Source organism: Pinus tabuliformis, chromosome 1_2, assembly GCF_031772625.1.
Source record: "Pinus tabuliformis cultivar Carrire ecotype Pingquan chromosome 1_2, CPIR1, whole genome shotgun sequence".
Taxonomy (NCBI): domain Eukaryota; kingdom Viridiplantae; phylum Streptophyta; class Pinopsida; order Pinales; family Pinaceae; genus Pinus; species Pinus tabuliformis.
The window spans coordinates 70,391,114-70,406,552 of NC_142298.1; the positions used below are offsets into that span (position 1 = coordinate 70,391,114).

Consider the following 15,439-nt stretch of genomic DNA (forward strand, 5'->3'; position numbering starts at 1 on the left):
ACGCACTTGGGTATACTTCTTAAAACTCAAGAGTGAAGTATTTAACACATTTTTGGCCTTCAAGGCCTTTGTTGAAAAACAATCTGGACATCAAATTCTTAAGCTAAGATCTGATAATGGTAGAGAATATGTTAAAAACACATTCATCAACTTTTGCACTGAGAATGGAATTCAAATGCAACATACTGTTCCATATACTCCACAACAAAATGGTGTAGCTGAAAGGAAGAATCGCACCTTAAAGGAAATGGCTAATTGTATGCTACAATCTAAAGTACTTGGTCTTAGTTTTTGGGCAAAAGCAATTAACTGTGCAAATTACATAATAAATCGCACTCCTACTAAGGTTTTAAAGAATATCACTCCAGAAGAAGCATGAAGCTCAATCAAACCAGATGTAAGTCACTTTCGTGTTTTTGGAAGTGAAGCGTGGGCCCATATTCCAGATGAAAAGCATAAAGCTTTAGAACCTAAGAGTGAAAAATGTACTTTTGTTGGATATTCTGAAGATGTCAAAGGCTATAGACTTATTCTATTTAAGTCCAAAAATGTTATCATTAGAAGAGATGTAAAATTTGATGAAAATATATCGGCCTGCGAGCCTAGTCTGGCGGATGTGCCACCTCTCCCTATCTCTTCTACTTTTGAAAACATTTCTTCTTTAGATGATGAAAGTGAGGATGACAATCCTCCCCCACCATCTCAGGATCCTCCTTCAGCTCCTCAGCTTCCAAAATGGGTTCATGCTACTCGAGATGCAGCAGGTGATCTTGCCGGTGATCCTACAGATCAGCAACGCACACGTTCTCAGTTTGACAGAGCCTCTTCTTTACTGGCTCAAGCTCCAGTAAATTATGATCCTGACACCTTTGCAGAAGCTTCAGGCCATCCAGATTGGGAAGCAGCTATGAATGAAGAATATCATTCATTATTGGCAAATGATACATGGGATCTTGTTCCTCTACCAAAGGGACGAAAACTTGTTAGATGCAAATGGGTTTACAGAACCAAGTATGGACCAGATGGGAAAGTTGATAAACATAAAGCTCGTCTTGTTGCTAAAGGTTTTTCACAGGTTGAAGGCATTGACTACACTGAAACATTCTCCCCTGTTGCCAAAATGAACTCTATCCGCCTTGTTCTTTCCCTTGCTGCCTCGTTCAAATGGGAAGTCCATCAGATGGATGTTAAATCTGCCTTCTTGCATGGGGACTTGCATGAAGAAATCTACATGGAACAATCCATTGGCTTCATAAAAACAGACTCCAGACTTGTATGTCGGCTTAAGAAATCCCTTTATGGTCTCAAGCAAGCTCCTCGAGCTTGGTATGCCAAAATGGATAGCTTTCTTTTAGAATCTGGCTTTTCTAGGTGTCATTCTGACAATACTGTCTACACCAAGAAAGTGGGCAAGTCTCTTATCATTCTTGTTCTTTATGTTGATGATCTTATCCTGACTGGTAATGATCCCAACCTTATAAACCATGTGAAGTCTAGCCTTCAAAGGAAGTTTGAAATGACAGACTTAGGACACTTACATTATTTTCTCGGTCTTCAAGTCTTGCAATCCAAGGAAGGTATTTCCCTTTCTCAGTCCAAGTATGCCTGTGATATTCTATGCCACTTTCACATGGAAGACTGTAAGCCAGCCCCTTCTCCCTTTCAGTCTGGAGTCAAACTTTCAGTCACTTGTACTTCTCCTGAAGTTGATGCTACCTTATACCGTCAACTTGTAGGAAAACTTTTGTATCTAACCCATACTCGTCCTGACCTTTCCTTTGCTGTTGGCCTTGTTGCTCGGTTCATGCAAAACCCCCGTGAAAGTCATTGGAAAGCAGCTAAAAGAATACTTCGTTATGTTCGAGGTACAGTTCAGTTTGGGATTCATTACAGTGCCGAAGCATGTCCTCTATTGGTTGGTTTCACTGATTCCAATTGGGCTGGTGACCCTGATGATCGGAAGTCTACTGCAGGTTATGTGTTCACTCTTGGTTCAGGACCTATTACATGGGCTTGCAAGAAACAAGGTGCCATTCCTCTTTCTTCAGCAGAAGCAGAGTATCGTGGTGTCGTAGAAGCTAGTAAGGAAGCCTTGTGGCTTCGTCAGATCCTGTCAGAGTTTGGCTTTCAGCAGCAGCATCCGACTACACTTTGGTGTGATAATCAAAGTGCCATTCAGCTATGCAAAGATCCAGTCCAACATCAGTGCAGCAAACACATTGAACTGCACATGCACTTCATCAGAAAGCTCATTCACGACCATGTTCTTGAAGTGCAATATTGTTCAACAGATGATCAAGTTGCAGACATCTTTACAAAGGCTCTCACAGAGGCGAAGTTCATTAAACTTCGATTTATGGTTGGAGTTCAGGAAGTTGTCACTAAGGGGGGATAGGCTCTAGTGCCTCCTTCCTTCTCCTATTGTGTCATATTTGTAAATCCTTCAATCCTATCCCAAGTTGTTCTTAAGGGGGGATGTTAGGATATTCCGACACATAGGAAATAGTTAAGTACAACTTGGTCTAGTATAGAGTTAGGTATAGAGTTAGGTAAAGTGTGTTTCTTTACCTTGTACATTTTGTAACTTACAATCCGACAGTCACGATATGTAGTGATCCAACGGTTCATTCTCTCCTCGGTATTACTGACACTTGATCCGTGGCTTGACACCCGATTGGTCCATGATTTCTATTTAAAGCGCATGGAGGGTCATTTGTAGGGTAATCCGTCTATGAGAGAAGCTTATGTAAATTTTCATTCTTTTATTAATAAATTGCCTGAAGTGGTCGCGTTGGCTCAGGCCGTGGACTGTTTCCCTCTTTGAGGGTTTTAACCACGTCAAAAATATTGGTGTATTGAGCGGTGTCCTTTGGTGTTCTGTCTGAGGAACTTACCCTGTAAATTCCTACATACGCACGTTTCACACAGTTGACTTGCTCGACCGATAGTGCACGATCAACGGTGGTTTTCTCTCACCTTCGCCTGCCACGCGTCGATCATTGTATGGAATCGCTCCGCTTTCGTCCAAAACCTCTTATTGTTTAAGGGCGCCCCAATCAAAACCGTCGGTTTCCAGAGCACGGGTCCCACCTTGTACGATTAGCGCTTTTTCCCTTTTCCGCCCGCGGTCCTCCGGTTCCCCCACGCGACTGAGTGCTCGGGCTTTCCCATTTTGGCCCTAATCGCCCAGCTAGGCGCAATCACCTCTTTTTCCCATTCCGGGGCTCCCAGGGGCTACTTCGGCCTCCCGCGCAGTCTCCATGGGCCTCGGTCAGTGCGCTTTGACTGAGGTCCTCGTCATTCCACATTGGATGCCATTGCCATTGGTTCAGGGTGTTTTTTATCGTTGTTCTGAAATTCTTTAGAGATTTGTTCGACCTGATACAGTCATGGTTCTTTGACAGTCTTCTATGGATCCAATTCGGATCATCAAGCCATATTCATCTAGAAGGAAGGACATCCTAGCCTTCCAGATGACGTAGTTGGAAGCTCTGATACCATGTGAAAATTCCACAAACAGGAATCATATTGCAACAACTGGTATTATTTCTCCTAATTATTAGTTAATTAACAATTTATTTGCTACAACGAATATCGAAATAAACACACTACAACCTTCACAAATAAAAATTTTGCGGAAAAATAAAACACTGGAAACTGAGAAATTTTAGCACACAAACATAAAATTATCGCAATTTTTTTTGGACAAAAGTCCCCAGAACCAAATGAGGGAAAACTAGTGCAGTAGTTGAGGGTTTTATTATTCTGCAGCAATGAGAAATTCTGAGTACAACTGGATGTCGATATTTGGCAATCCTATAGAGAAAATACTGCCAAAAATCTAGTGAGGAATTTCCTCACCCCACAGGCAAACCCCGACACAACTTGCCTTCAGAAACTCGGCCATCTGACCCTCTATGTCAGCCAATGCAGTGTGCTGGACGTCAAGCCTATGACTGGTCTTTGATGAAGTCGTTCTGCCCTCTGTTGGCTGGAAAAATGCTTCTTTGACACTCTGGGACTCCATCCTGGCCTCTAGAACTGAAGACATCTTTCCTTCTCAGCAAATCGAACATGCCTTTAGAAGCTACTACACAACCCCTATGTCAGCTTCTTTGTGGCTCTTCTGCCTCTCTGCAAATGCACTCACTCGATCTAGAATACTTCCTCCATCCTCACTTTCTCTATCCCTCTCACATTGCTTCAATCTCTAGCTCTCTCCGACAACTGAATACTACTACGCTGGAAATAGAAAGTGTTTTCTCCATCACCACATCGACCTTCTCTTATAATTATCTTTTGGAGCACCAACGGCCAGGATTAAAACTTAATCAATGGCTTGGATCATCTCTGGATTGATGCGTGTGAGTTTCTAGATGATTCTCGCCTTGACTTAATTAATACTGATTAATTAACCATATTCCCTAAGTTTAGACTTCAGAAATATTTAAAAAGTGGTTAATAATCTAATTAAGTCATTTCTAGGTGGAATTTCCAGAAATTATTTCTGGGTTTTGAAGATCTCATGTATTCTATCCTTTCCACCAAATTTCGTGGCTAGAACACATCCGATGCTACAAAAATTAACACACCGTGCCCAGTCATCTCCACATATGTACAATATGCTTGGCAGGTGTTTCGGGATCTAGAGGATGTCTCCCCCTCTAGAGGGAGGTCTTATGTCATCCTCCTAGCCCTTATAGATGGTCTATAGGAATTTTAGATCCACTTGAGAACCCATGAGGATGTCTTTGTGCCCCCACACCCACTTGTGAGCACCACAAGTTCTTGCTTGGGAAACAAAGGGCCAACCCCTTGTTCATTATGTTTGGAGTCCAGTCCTTCATCATGGCACCCCTTGGACTTCATTAGGCCTCATCAAAAGCCCAACGACTCATTATGTTGATCATTCTGCCCTATTGAGAGGCTTATCTTTACATTATTGAGCTATTTGGTGGGTTTGTAACCAAAAGTATTGTTATTATGCACATTATTTTATTTTAGGGCTCAATTAGGCCAATTTAGATAAATCAAATTCATTAGAGAAGTGAGATGATTCATTTTCATCATCATCACTTAGATTGGGTTATTATCTCTTGTGAGATTTTTACTATACCTTTTGGAGGATGAGTTTGGATGATATGGATGAATTTCGATGTTTTGATACCTCTCTCTTGTCTTGGAGCTTCTCTATTGGCATAATTTGATGATTGGATATACTCTTTTATACATGTAAGTGCTATTTTCATGCTTATTCTTGTTATTTACTTTTGTCACATGAATGTTGTTGGGATTTTCCCTATACAAGTTTGAAATTTACTGCTTTTCTATACGGACTGGTGGCAATTGCGATCTTTTATAGCGTTGCATCATGTCATGGGCCATGTATGAATGGATGAATGTTTCTAGAGATATTTTATGTTAAATACATTTTGAAAAGTCATCATTTATTGCAAATTGAAGTATAAAGACCTTGAAGCAGCTGCTCTCATGCCCTAATGCCACAAGGAGTTGTTTGAAGGCATCCTTGATTGGGTGAACTCTTTCCAAACCATAAATTATCCTTGACTCCATCTCTCCCAAAGGACAAGGCACTAATCCTCCATAGGTGATCACTTTCAAAGCTTATTTCTCTCACCTTCTCCTCTTATTCTAGGCCTAGCCTCTGTAGATCACCTAGGACATCACTTTTCTCATGATTTAGTCATCAAAAGGATTCGATCTCTTGCCCACAACTGCGCTCGTGTGTCCTCTATAAGCCCTCCAAATTTCACGAAATTCCGATGGTGGTATCTTGAGATATTTCAATCCCCATCTCGAAGCTCGATTCTTGCCCTTGGTTTCCTATTTGCTAGTGACCTCATTGGGATCATAACATTAACTTATTAAAATAAGATTCCTTCTTTGATCCTCTTCCCTTCCCTAATTATGTCAAGTACATCCTTGGTTGATCAACTCCATATCCTTGACCTAATTTTGGGTCCACTTAGCTCTTTCTAGTCCCATAACTTGTTGATTCCAATTTCACAAAAATCACATAAAATCCAAGTCTTCATAAAGATCTCTAGGTCTATGAACCATCTTGACAAAGCATACTCTCAAAACCCAACCCTAAGGGTCCTCTTGGCCCTTCATGGAGAGCTCGCCACCTTTCTTCCAGAGAAAGCAACCCATTTAATTGAGTCTCTCTTGTGAATAGGCCTAGAAATCACCTACTTATCTTATCATTGACCACATATTCTTGTGATTCCATTATATCGGGTCTCCTCCCATTGGTGAAAGTCTGTAAAGAGAAAGGACCCTTAGCTGAGGTGACAATGGGCTATTGCTCCATTGTTTCCCTTGACCTAGTAATTTCCCTATAGGATCCCCTCCTAGGACCCTTGCTAGTTTGAAGGATAACAAGGTCGACTGGTGTTATCAATATATTTACAAACCCAAAATGGTAAGCATCGGCCATTAAAAGAGTTTCTCTCTCATTTCCTTTAAGGATTTTTGGGTATATCATCTCTCTAGTTATTTGCTTTTGTATGTTTTAATCAAACCCTTTCATTTCCCTAAAGGTTACTCGAGAGGATTTCCTCTCTCCTCGGCTTAGGGTTTTGTACTGTGGAAGGTTTTAGAGAACAATCATATAGATTTTTCCTTCTCTATATATCATATGCATCAAGATTTATTTACAGTATTATCATTTTTCTACATTTTTTTTTAATTCATACACGTCTCCCTGTTTGTCATTCTACAAATGTCTTAACTTTCTACCCATTAGGGTTACCGACACAGTTTCTACCTCTGCCGAAACCTAAGGTTTTCAGTCTTTGGTGAAGAGGGTTTCTCGTTTCCACTATGTGTATATTACAACTTAGTTTGAACTCACCAAAGGTAATTTTGTTCTTTTATGTGATCATTCAACTAAGTTATTTTGTATTTGATGTCGTTATCATCTCATTTAGTAATATCATTTCTAATTTTCCTATGCGTATAATATATAAAGTTTATTATTTTTTCCTTATTTACTCTAGTTCATTCCCAGAGCGCATAACTTTTGTTTATAATTATGGTTGATTATTTTTTTTGTGTCAGACAAGGTTCCAGAATAATTCAGCAAGCGCACAAGGTATATTCTTTACCTTGTTCTGGAATGGATTATAATTTCAAATTTGCTTTATTATATTGTTTATATCATAAACCAACAATAATCATCAAAATTTCTCTATTGTTTACTTCAGGTATTCCTTGTTTTGTCTTCCATGAATTTGAGCAGCGTCTGGGGTCATTCTGGAACTTACAGTTTTTAACTTATGGTTCAAATTTTCTCCAGGTTGGGAATACTACTCAGTCTTTCTATCCTCTCGTGAGCAAAGCAAATGCATTTCAACAAAGATAATATCTATTGTATTACTAGTTTTTCTTGGGTTTTTATTATACCAAGTACCATGGAAATTACAGTTTCCTCGAGAAATTTCAATTTTGTCATGCTAATAGGCAATGATGCCTAGTTAAAGCTCAGTACAGTTATGAAATAAATCTTTGCTAGGCTCTTATTTAACTAGACTTGTCTGTATAATTTTATATATTTATATATGTTCTGTAAACTTTTTACAGAGAAGACACTTTGCATATAGAATATTTCATTCATGAATGCTTGTGAAAATATTCTTTGTCTTATGTATTATTTTAGACTCGTGCCTATATAGTGTTTCCTAAAAAAAAGGGTTTTCTCTTACTTTAAATTGATAACAGTACCTTTGTTTAATACTATACAATTTGAACCTAGAATCTCTCTCTGGTTTTGTAATAATTGTAGTTATTATACATTTCTAGTTTTTTGTTGCTCTAACATTTCATTGCAATCAGAATTTATTGATATACATGCTCACAGTTTATATTTGCCTGTACAATGAAGTAACTCTATATCTTATTCAGAAATAGATGAAATAGTATACCTCTGTCATTTCTCTTACATATTCTGATATTATATTTTTTTTATTCTTTCCTGTTTCGCAACATATATTGTGTTTCCTTGTGCGATAATAATCTCTTGTATATTAACACTCTTACAATATCTATATCTACACAATTGACCACAACTGTAATAAAGCGTTCTTTTATTACTTCTACTACATTAATTCAAATTAATGAAGACAAATTGTGACTCTACCAGAATGGGCTTCGTATTTAATTCTACTATTTTTTCTTGAATAATGAAATTCGAATACAAGAATAGAATATAGGGAAAGGTGCTTCATAGATTCATAATCAGCGAATAAGCCATTTGTTCCATTTCACTTTTGCTTAGAGAATACAATTTAGCTCTAAAATAGAAAAAAATGAACAATTTTGTATATTAAAAATAAAGTTAGAAACACTGACTTGAAAGTTTTCTTCTGGGAAACTAAGAGTCAAGTACTTGGATCCTCCCAACCTTGACACAACTTCTATTGGTTTCCTCGAGCAATTAGGCCTGCAAATACCTTTTTGTATTTCTTTTTTCTACTTCTCTTCAATCTGCTCAATTCTCCTCTCAGAAAATTATGAGACAAAAGTTAGAAATTACGGAGAGATTATCCATCTACCACTCTTTGGGTTGTTATTAACTTTCTCCACTCATCAATAGGTGGCAAGTAGTTAGTTTCTCCTTAATGAGCTCTTGTTTCCCACTTCTGAAGACAATTCTCTATCTTCTAGGAAACATTAAATTGGCCAATATAATAAATTCATAATCAAATCTAATCACCCAGATTAGAGGCCTAGGACTTGTTGATGGATAAAATGATTTCTAAAATAAATTGCAGCCTTTTTCCTCTTTCATCCATCTATACTTCAACCATTAGTTTCCCATTTTTTGTTTTTGTTTTTTTTCATAAAATAAAACATAAATACAGCTTTACAAACAACCACTGTACATTAGTTATTACCAGTAAAATTATTGATAATTAAATATCTATCTGTCTCTTAATGTAGCATACTAAATCAGAATTAAACTTATGCACATGTAATTACAATGATATTCTTAAGCTAAGGGATATCACAGGGCCACTTGCACTAGCTCGACATCACTTGGATTATCTCCAACTGCATCCAATTCATCTTTGGCAAGTCATAATCTAATAAGATAGGAAACCATGTCTTCACCCTTTTGCATCTTATCAGTTCTCAACTTCTCTCTTAGAACCATTTTCCTATTTTCGGTAGGATTCTAGTACAAATTTACAATTGCAACCCACATCTCCTTTTTGTGTCCTTCTCTGCGATATGAGGGACTATATGGTCCTTGACTCCATCAAGGATAATCCTCTTGGCTTTGGCATTCTCCTTTTTAGAGGTTGCCAACTGTTGTGAATTTGTCGGTATGGCTATAACATTTTCTACATACTCCTTCAGTCCAAACATGTCCAATAGCAAAGCCATCTGGCTTTCCAAATGCCAAAGTTGGAGGCTCCATCCAATCTATCCTGATCTCTCAAACTTACCGTGACCATTTCTGAAAAATTGGAAATATAGAAAAACCCAAATAAACTGGAGAATATAAATTGGGTTCAAAAACCCTTGAACTTTCTCTTCTTGTGGCTATGCAAATCCTCCTTCTACCCTCAGATCCACTCTGATACCATGTGAAATTTTAATAATATTGTAGTTAATTGGTTATTATTCTCCTATCAATTGAATATTTAGCTTCTGCAAAATACTTGCAGAAAATACTGAACAAAACACTAGTGTAGCTTAACAGAAAATAAATGAATCATAGGATCTGAGAAAATTATTGCGCACACACACAAATAATGAACATCAATATTTTTGGACAAATTTCGCTAGAAAAACTCCAATGTGGGGAAAACCCGTTCTGCAGATGAGTAATTTTATTAATTCTTCAGCAAAATATGTGATGGAGAAATTACAATCATTTGTTGTAAATTAGCAAACCTCTAAAAAATTAATCCTATCACTTCTGCAAGTCGATCTACCCTCCTGGAAGCAATTCGACATCCTATGATCAACTTGGCCTCCCTCTGGCTCTTGAACTGGTCACATTTGCCCCCTTGGCTCATGCCCTTATTTAGCAAACTCGCATTGCTGAGGAAATGAACTCGGCCTCCACTGCATTTCGATCTCAATTGGAAAATCTAGTCTTTCCTACGCAAGTCAATCACTGTGGCAATCTATCTCCTTGCTCTGGGAATTCATCCTCTCTAAAGCAACTCACACCACTGGAAAATCGACCTCTCTCTGCAAAAAAATAAATCTCCAAAGAGTTTAGAAATCACTGTGATAAATCTCCTCCAACAATCCTGTCTCCAAACACTACTAATCTAAATCTCTCGATGCCCCAGTGCACTACCATTGCACCCATGCTATCACTGCAAATCTATTTGTCGATGTTTTTTTTTTCAAATGCCCATCGATTTCCTCTTATAATATCTCGCCAATGAATCAACGACCAAGATCTAATCTCAATCAATGGCTAAGATCATCTTGACCCCTTCTCATGACTTTTTTAGAAGTCACTAGAGGAAAATCTATTTACCTCAATCAATTCTAATTAATTAAACCATTTCCCTAAGTTAGTCTTAGGAAAATTAATAAACTGGCTAATTAAGTCTAATCAAGGCCTTTTCCTTAGAAACGTTTTTTGGGTATTGGAGAAAATGTGTTCCTTAGCCTCATAGACACCCTGTGAGACTAGAACGTTTGTCCAAGCTACATAAACTAACATTTTCAAAGGGCGGGCCTACACATAAATGTTAGAGCTATTTTAGCATGTTATGGAACATGCAACAATTTGGAAACAAAGAGATACAAGTGTTTGATTTGAAATGAGGAAAATAAGACTTCAAATTGAAAGAAAGAAAGAAAACAAATAATAAAACATAAATATTAAATTGATGAGAAAGAAGTAAAGAGCGTTGAAAAGGAAAAGCAAAGAAATTTTTGTCTTGTAGCCCATTTTATTCATTTCCCTATTCTATATTTTCCTTGTTCTCTTGTGGGCTAGGAGGGCAGGGATGGGTTCCAAGCATCACTACCCAATGTTTACCTAGTGCATTGCTCTAAAAGTTACTTCATCAAATATTTATGGAAATAGTGTCAAAAGCTAACAGATAACAATATTAAATTGGAGTATCTTTCTCTCTCCCAATAGGACCAAAGGAAATGAAACATTATTTGGAAGTCACGAAAGGATTTAAAGACCGATTTTTTGCATAGTGTATGTTGAATGGAAAAATTCTAGCAATAAAAAACCCAACTAAGAACAAATTTCAAATATTTCAGATATGAACCATTTACCTGTTGTGCAAATCCAATGTGAATATTATTCTATGCATGTTCAAAAGTAAGGACTTCATGGAGGAGTATAAAAGTTATTGTTACTAGGGCTCCTAATCAACCAAACATTGAATGACTCAATCACTGTGAATCTCCTCATTTTTTGGAGGGAGAGTTCTCAACCATTTGTGGTACTTCAAGTTTATTTCTCAACCATTTTGTGGATCCTTTTAGGCTTTTCCGGTTTTATAGGTTTATGGGTATAGAAAGCAGCATTGATTGTACTTTATTAGTATTTCGGTCAAATTTCACACTGCTCCTGAATTTCCTTGCAGCAACATGTCAAGAATCTTGTTACTATGCATTCTACATAATGATATGGTAAAGAACTCTATATGCATTCTCATAAATGAGTGCATGCCTTAGCCTACTTCAAATGCTATTAACTTTTACATTTACCAAATAACTCGTATGTTTGGAGATAATGATTAAAGAATATTGTCAAATTCGTAACTGTTGGATTTCTTCACCATAATAGCACAAAACAGGAAGAACAGTATTTTTCACCATAATAGCACAAAACACAAAAAAAATAAAGCATTCTATTCTATTTGTGGAGGCATGATGTACATAAAATACATGGCTTTCTATGGAATTTTATCCATATTCTAGGATGTAACCAGAATTGGAGAGAAACTTACCATCCTGTATTTGAAGGTAACCGCACTCTTCCGCAAAACCACAGAAAATTGAGGCGAATTCTTCAGCAAATTAGACTGGCCAGAATTAATGCCTTCGAGAACCACAGCCAAAAAGTAAATATGGATGTCAGATAAACAATGGCATACAACTAAAAGTCTTCGAAGCTTTCAGGTTGAAAAGATTTGCTTACTTGCGAGAGTGTGATGCTTTTTCAAACCTTTCACTGCAATGTCTTCATCAATTTCTGTCAATAGAGAAAATGGGGCTGCTGAAGAATTATGTCTGTGATCACACAGGTTCAAGTTTCTCTTTCTGACAGAACAAGATGAGGTATAACTTTGGAAAGAAAAACCACTTTGTTTTTCACAACCACTTGGTTCAAATACTTGCACAGCAAAATGTACATTATCAACCTGTCTAAAAACTAAAATATCTCCAACTTCAATGAACTGATCAGAAACAAAACTTTCCCAACCATCTGTGAAAGATAACTTTGTGTTCGCACGGCACAGATTCACGTGCCACAAGTGCCCACTTGGACCTTGTAGAATTGCATCTTTATACACCCCACGTTTCATTCCCTTCACAAAATCAGTGGGGATATCCTGCAAGAAACAAAGTATACTAGAAGGATAGTTATTAACTTATTACCATACAAGGATTTATCCAGATTTCTCCATATTTTTACAAGGACGTCCTGAAAACGAGAACTTAGTTGTGTTTAGACAAACCACACAACATCATTGGCAGATTTAATGCACAGTGTTAGCATTCTACAAAAATCTGAATTATGTTTTCACGAATTACATTTTTCCTAGTCATATCAGTAAAAGTTAATATCAGTGAAGAATAATATAATACTTTCACGTACCAAAGAGGAAGAGAAGTTGATTTCCATGACTTTGAAAAAAGATGAACCGCCCCCCTCGAAAGGCCTGTGAAATGATGCAATACATTTTTGAATGCATGCTGTGCATGTCCTGGGGGCGTCTGTGAATTTTTCCATATGCATTTTTACTGTAAAAGGTAAGCCCGGCCATTCAAACCTTTAATCGACATTAATTGCCCATTTATAATACAGCTGCTAGTTCACCACAGACTTGAATAAAATTTTCCCAGTCTAACAAATTTCGTTTCCATTTTATAAAATTTACGATTTTCTGTGATTATGATGACAATTCCAGTACTGGTCTTGTACATTGCCTCGTCATCACCTTACAGGATTTCATAGATGATCCCTGTAGCATCAATTGCTGGAAGTCCCAACAGGTGAAGCCTATGTTTTGATTTTGACAACAGGTGACTACGCAACCATTGTTATGCAGGGAGATTTGCCATTCCTTCGCCCTCTTCCCTTCACGTCTTAGCTAAGTTTTCTACGCAATATTTTCGAATTCCAATGTTCTGATTCGAAAATTCTTTGTTTTTTTTTAACTAATTCCTTCCATAGCTATTAAGCCGCTGTAAGTTACAGATATCTTTTTTCCAGGGAAAGTTAGAGAATTGCTATAGCCACTCTTTTATTGGAAAGCTGAATTGGTTCATCACATTCGGCGTACAAGGAAAAGCATGCCCGTCTTGGAATGGGGATAGTCCATGTCAGAGTGAAGGACAGGTGCCATGTATTTTGAATGTCAGAGTGACGGACAGGTGCCACAATTAGATGTCCAATTAACTGGACAATCATTTTCCCGGACAGGTGTGGCAATTAGACGTACTCTAGAGTACAAGCCGCGTATTAAGTCATATACTGACGTATATAACTTGCTTTTGATTTATTTTGGGTGGTGTTCCACACCGTAACAAATTCTGTGATGTTAGCTAGTATTCTAAGAAGCCATATGGGCATTTGGTTACTAACCCATACCTGGAATAAGGTAGTAAAATATTCGATTTCAAATGTGACACCATCAATAAACATAATTTATAAGTTTTATAGGTTTAAAAGTGAGTTTATTGTTATTACATAGGTAATATAACTTCACATGTTAATATATTCAATTAAATATAACATCATACATCAAGTATATCTACCATGGTAAACACCCAAGTTAGTTGTGAAAGGTTAAGTTAATAGCTTCAAGTTTAATAATTAATTTTGGGATGACCAATGTAATAGTGGCCATGTTTCATAAGTGCAAGGCATAGGATTTTATTTGTACCATTGCCAATGATCTTTTTGTGTTTGGTGTTAAAAAGAAGGTTGTAATCTCCCCAAACGCATAAGTGTGTGCAATCTCGCATGACGCATGTCTTCAAACCAACTGAGCTTTGTGAGTGCTCAAACATCACATGATTGACATGGACCGTAAGGTGCCACAATGCATCATCACAATTAGACAAGTGCATGCATTGACACGGCTAAACAAAGCGAATTTCATTTTCGCTGCAATCAAATATTGGCACACCCTTGAGACAATATTGGGCACGATCGGTTAGCGTCATGCCATCGAGACATCATTGGGCATGATTAATTATTATCGCACACCCGAGATGACATTAGGTGCAATCATTTATTGGCGTGCCCCATGAGACGAGACAATATGGAAATGGGTGCAATCGGTTATTGGCACAACCCTACAACATGGAATGAGACCTCGACTATGAGTGCAACAACATCTTATGGGCATTAGCTTGAAATAGGAAGGGTCGACTTGAATGCATGTGTGCCACATTGTGGCCTTAGTGACATGAAGAGTCGTAACCCTTCACATTCCATGGAATGGTATATGTTTACAGAGTGCTCACTTAGAGAGACACAACAAAGCTCACACATACTTTGCATAGTCGGATGGGGAGGAGAAGGGTATGGACTGCATAAGGGTGCGAAAAACCATGGAGTTATTTTTAGTTCACTTAGGGATGCGACGGGGATCACTCCTTACTCAAAGTTAATATTAGGGTAGAGGAAGGACCATAAGTGTATACACAAAGTGCGGTAGAGCTGTGGTGAACTAGATGGGTTTGTGGGTGTGGGTTTTAACAACTAGGTCTAAATGACCCAAAGGTTGATACAATAGAGTGGCTTGACTTGAGTTGGAACCAGTTTTGGTGTTTGAAGATAGGTAGGATCGGATGGTGACCCAAACCCTCTGTGGATCATTGTAGTGTATTTTGGGCATATGTAAAATATTTCCACTACGTGTCAGGTCATTGAACACTCCACCTACATTGGGTTTTATATGTTATGTATGTATGTCATGATTCTTTTGTTGCTTTTATTATATAGTAAATTTGGCTTAAGTACATGAACATGCTACTGATGGAATTTGATGGACAATGATGCACTTGGTTTTGGTTAAGGATTGTTTTTATTGTATAACTTATCTAAGAAAAATAATTCTAAGTGTTGAAATTGTGAGGCTAGTCTAGGTGAAGTGAAACTGAGCTGCTCTCACCATCGGTGGGAAACATAATGGTGTTGCATGACTAAAGAGCACCAACATATCTTCTTGAGTGAAGTCTTTAGTGT

General features: G+C 37.7%; 1 protein-coding gene across 1 annotated transcript in view; it reads right to left on the minus strand.

The window, feature by feature from the left end:
• LOC149204469 (putative B3 domain-containing protein Os03g0621600) overlaps positions 1 to 13,541 on the minus strand; it is a 116,597-nt gene extending 103,056 nt beyond the window's left edge. Inside the window, exons 1-3 of the mRNA XM_089393296.1 lie at positions 12,839 to 13,541; positions 12,158 to 12,572; positions 11,967 to 12,058 (exon numbers count right to left, since the gene is read on the minus strand). Of these exons, the coding sequence (XP_089249422.1) occupies positions 11,967 to 12,058; positions 12,158 to 12,572; positions 12,839 to 12,979 (648 nt within the window). The 5' untranslated portion in view covers positions 12,980 to 13,541. The remainder of the gene's footprint in view (positions 1 to 11,966; positions 12,059 to 12,157; positions 12,573 to 12,838) is intronic.
• Between the last annotated feature and the right edge of the window lie 1,898 nt (positions 13,542 to 15,439).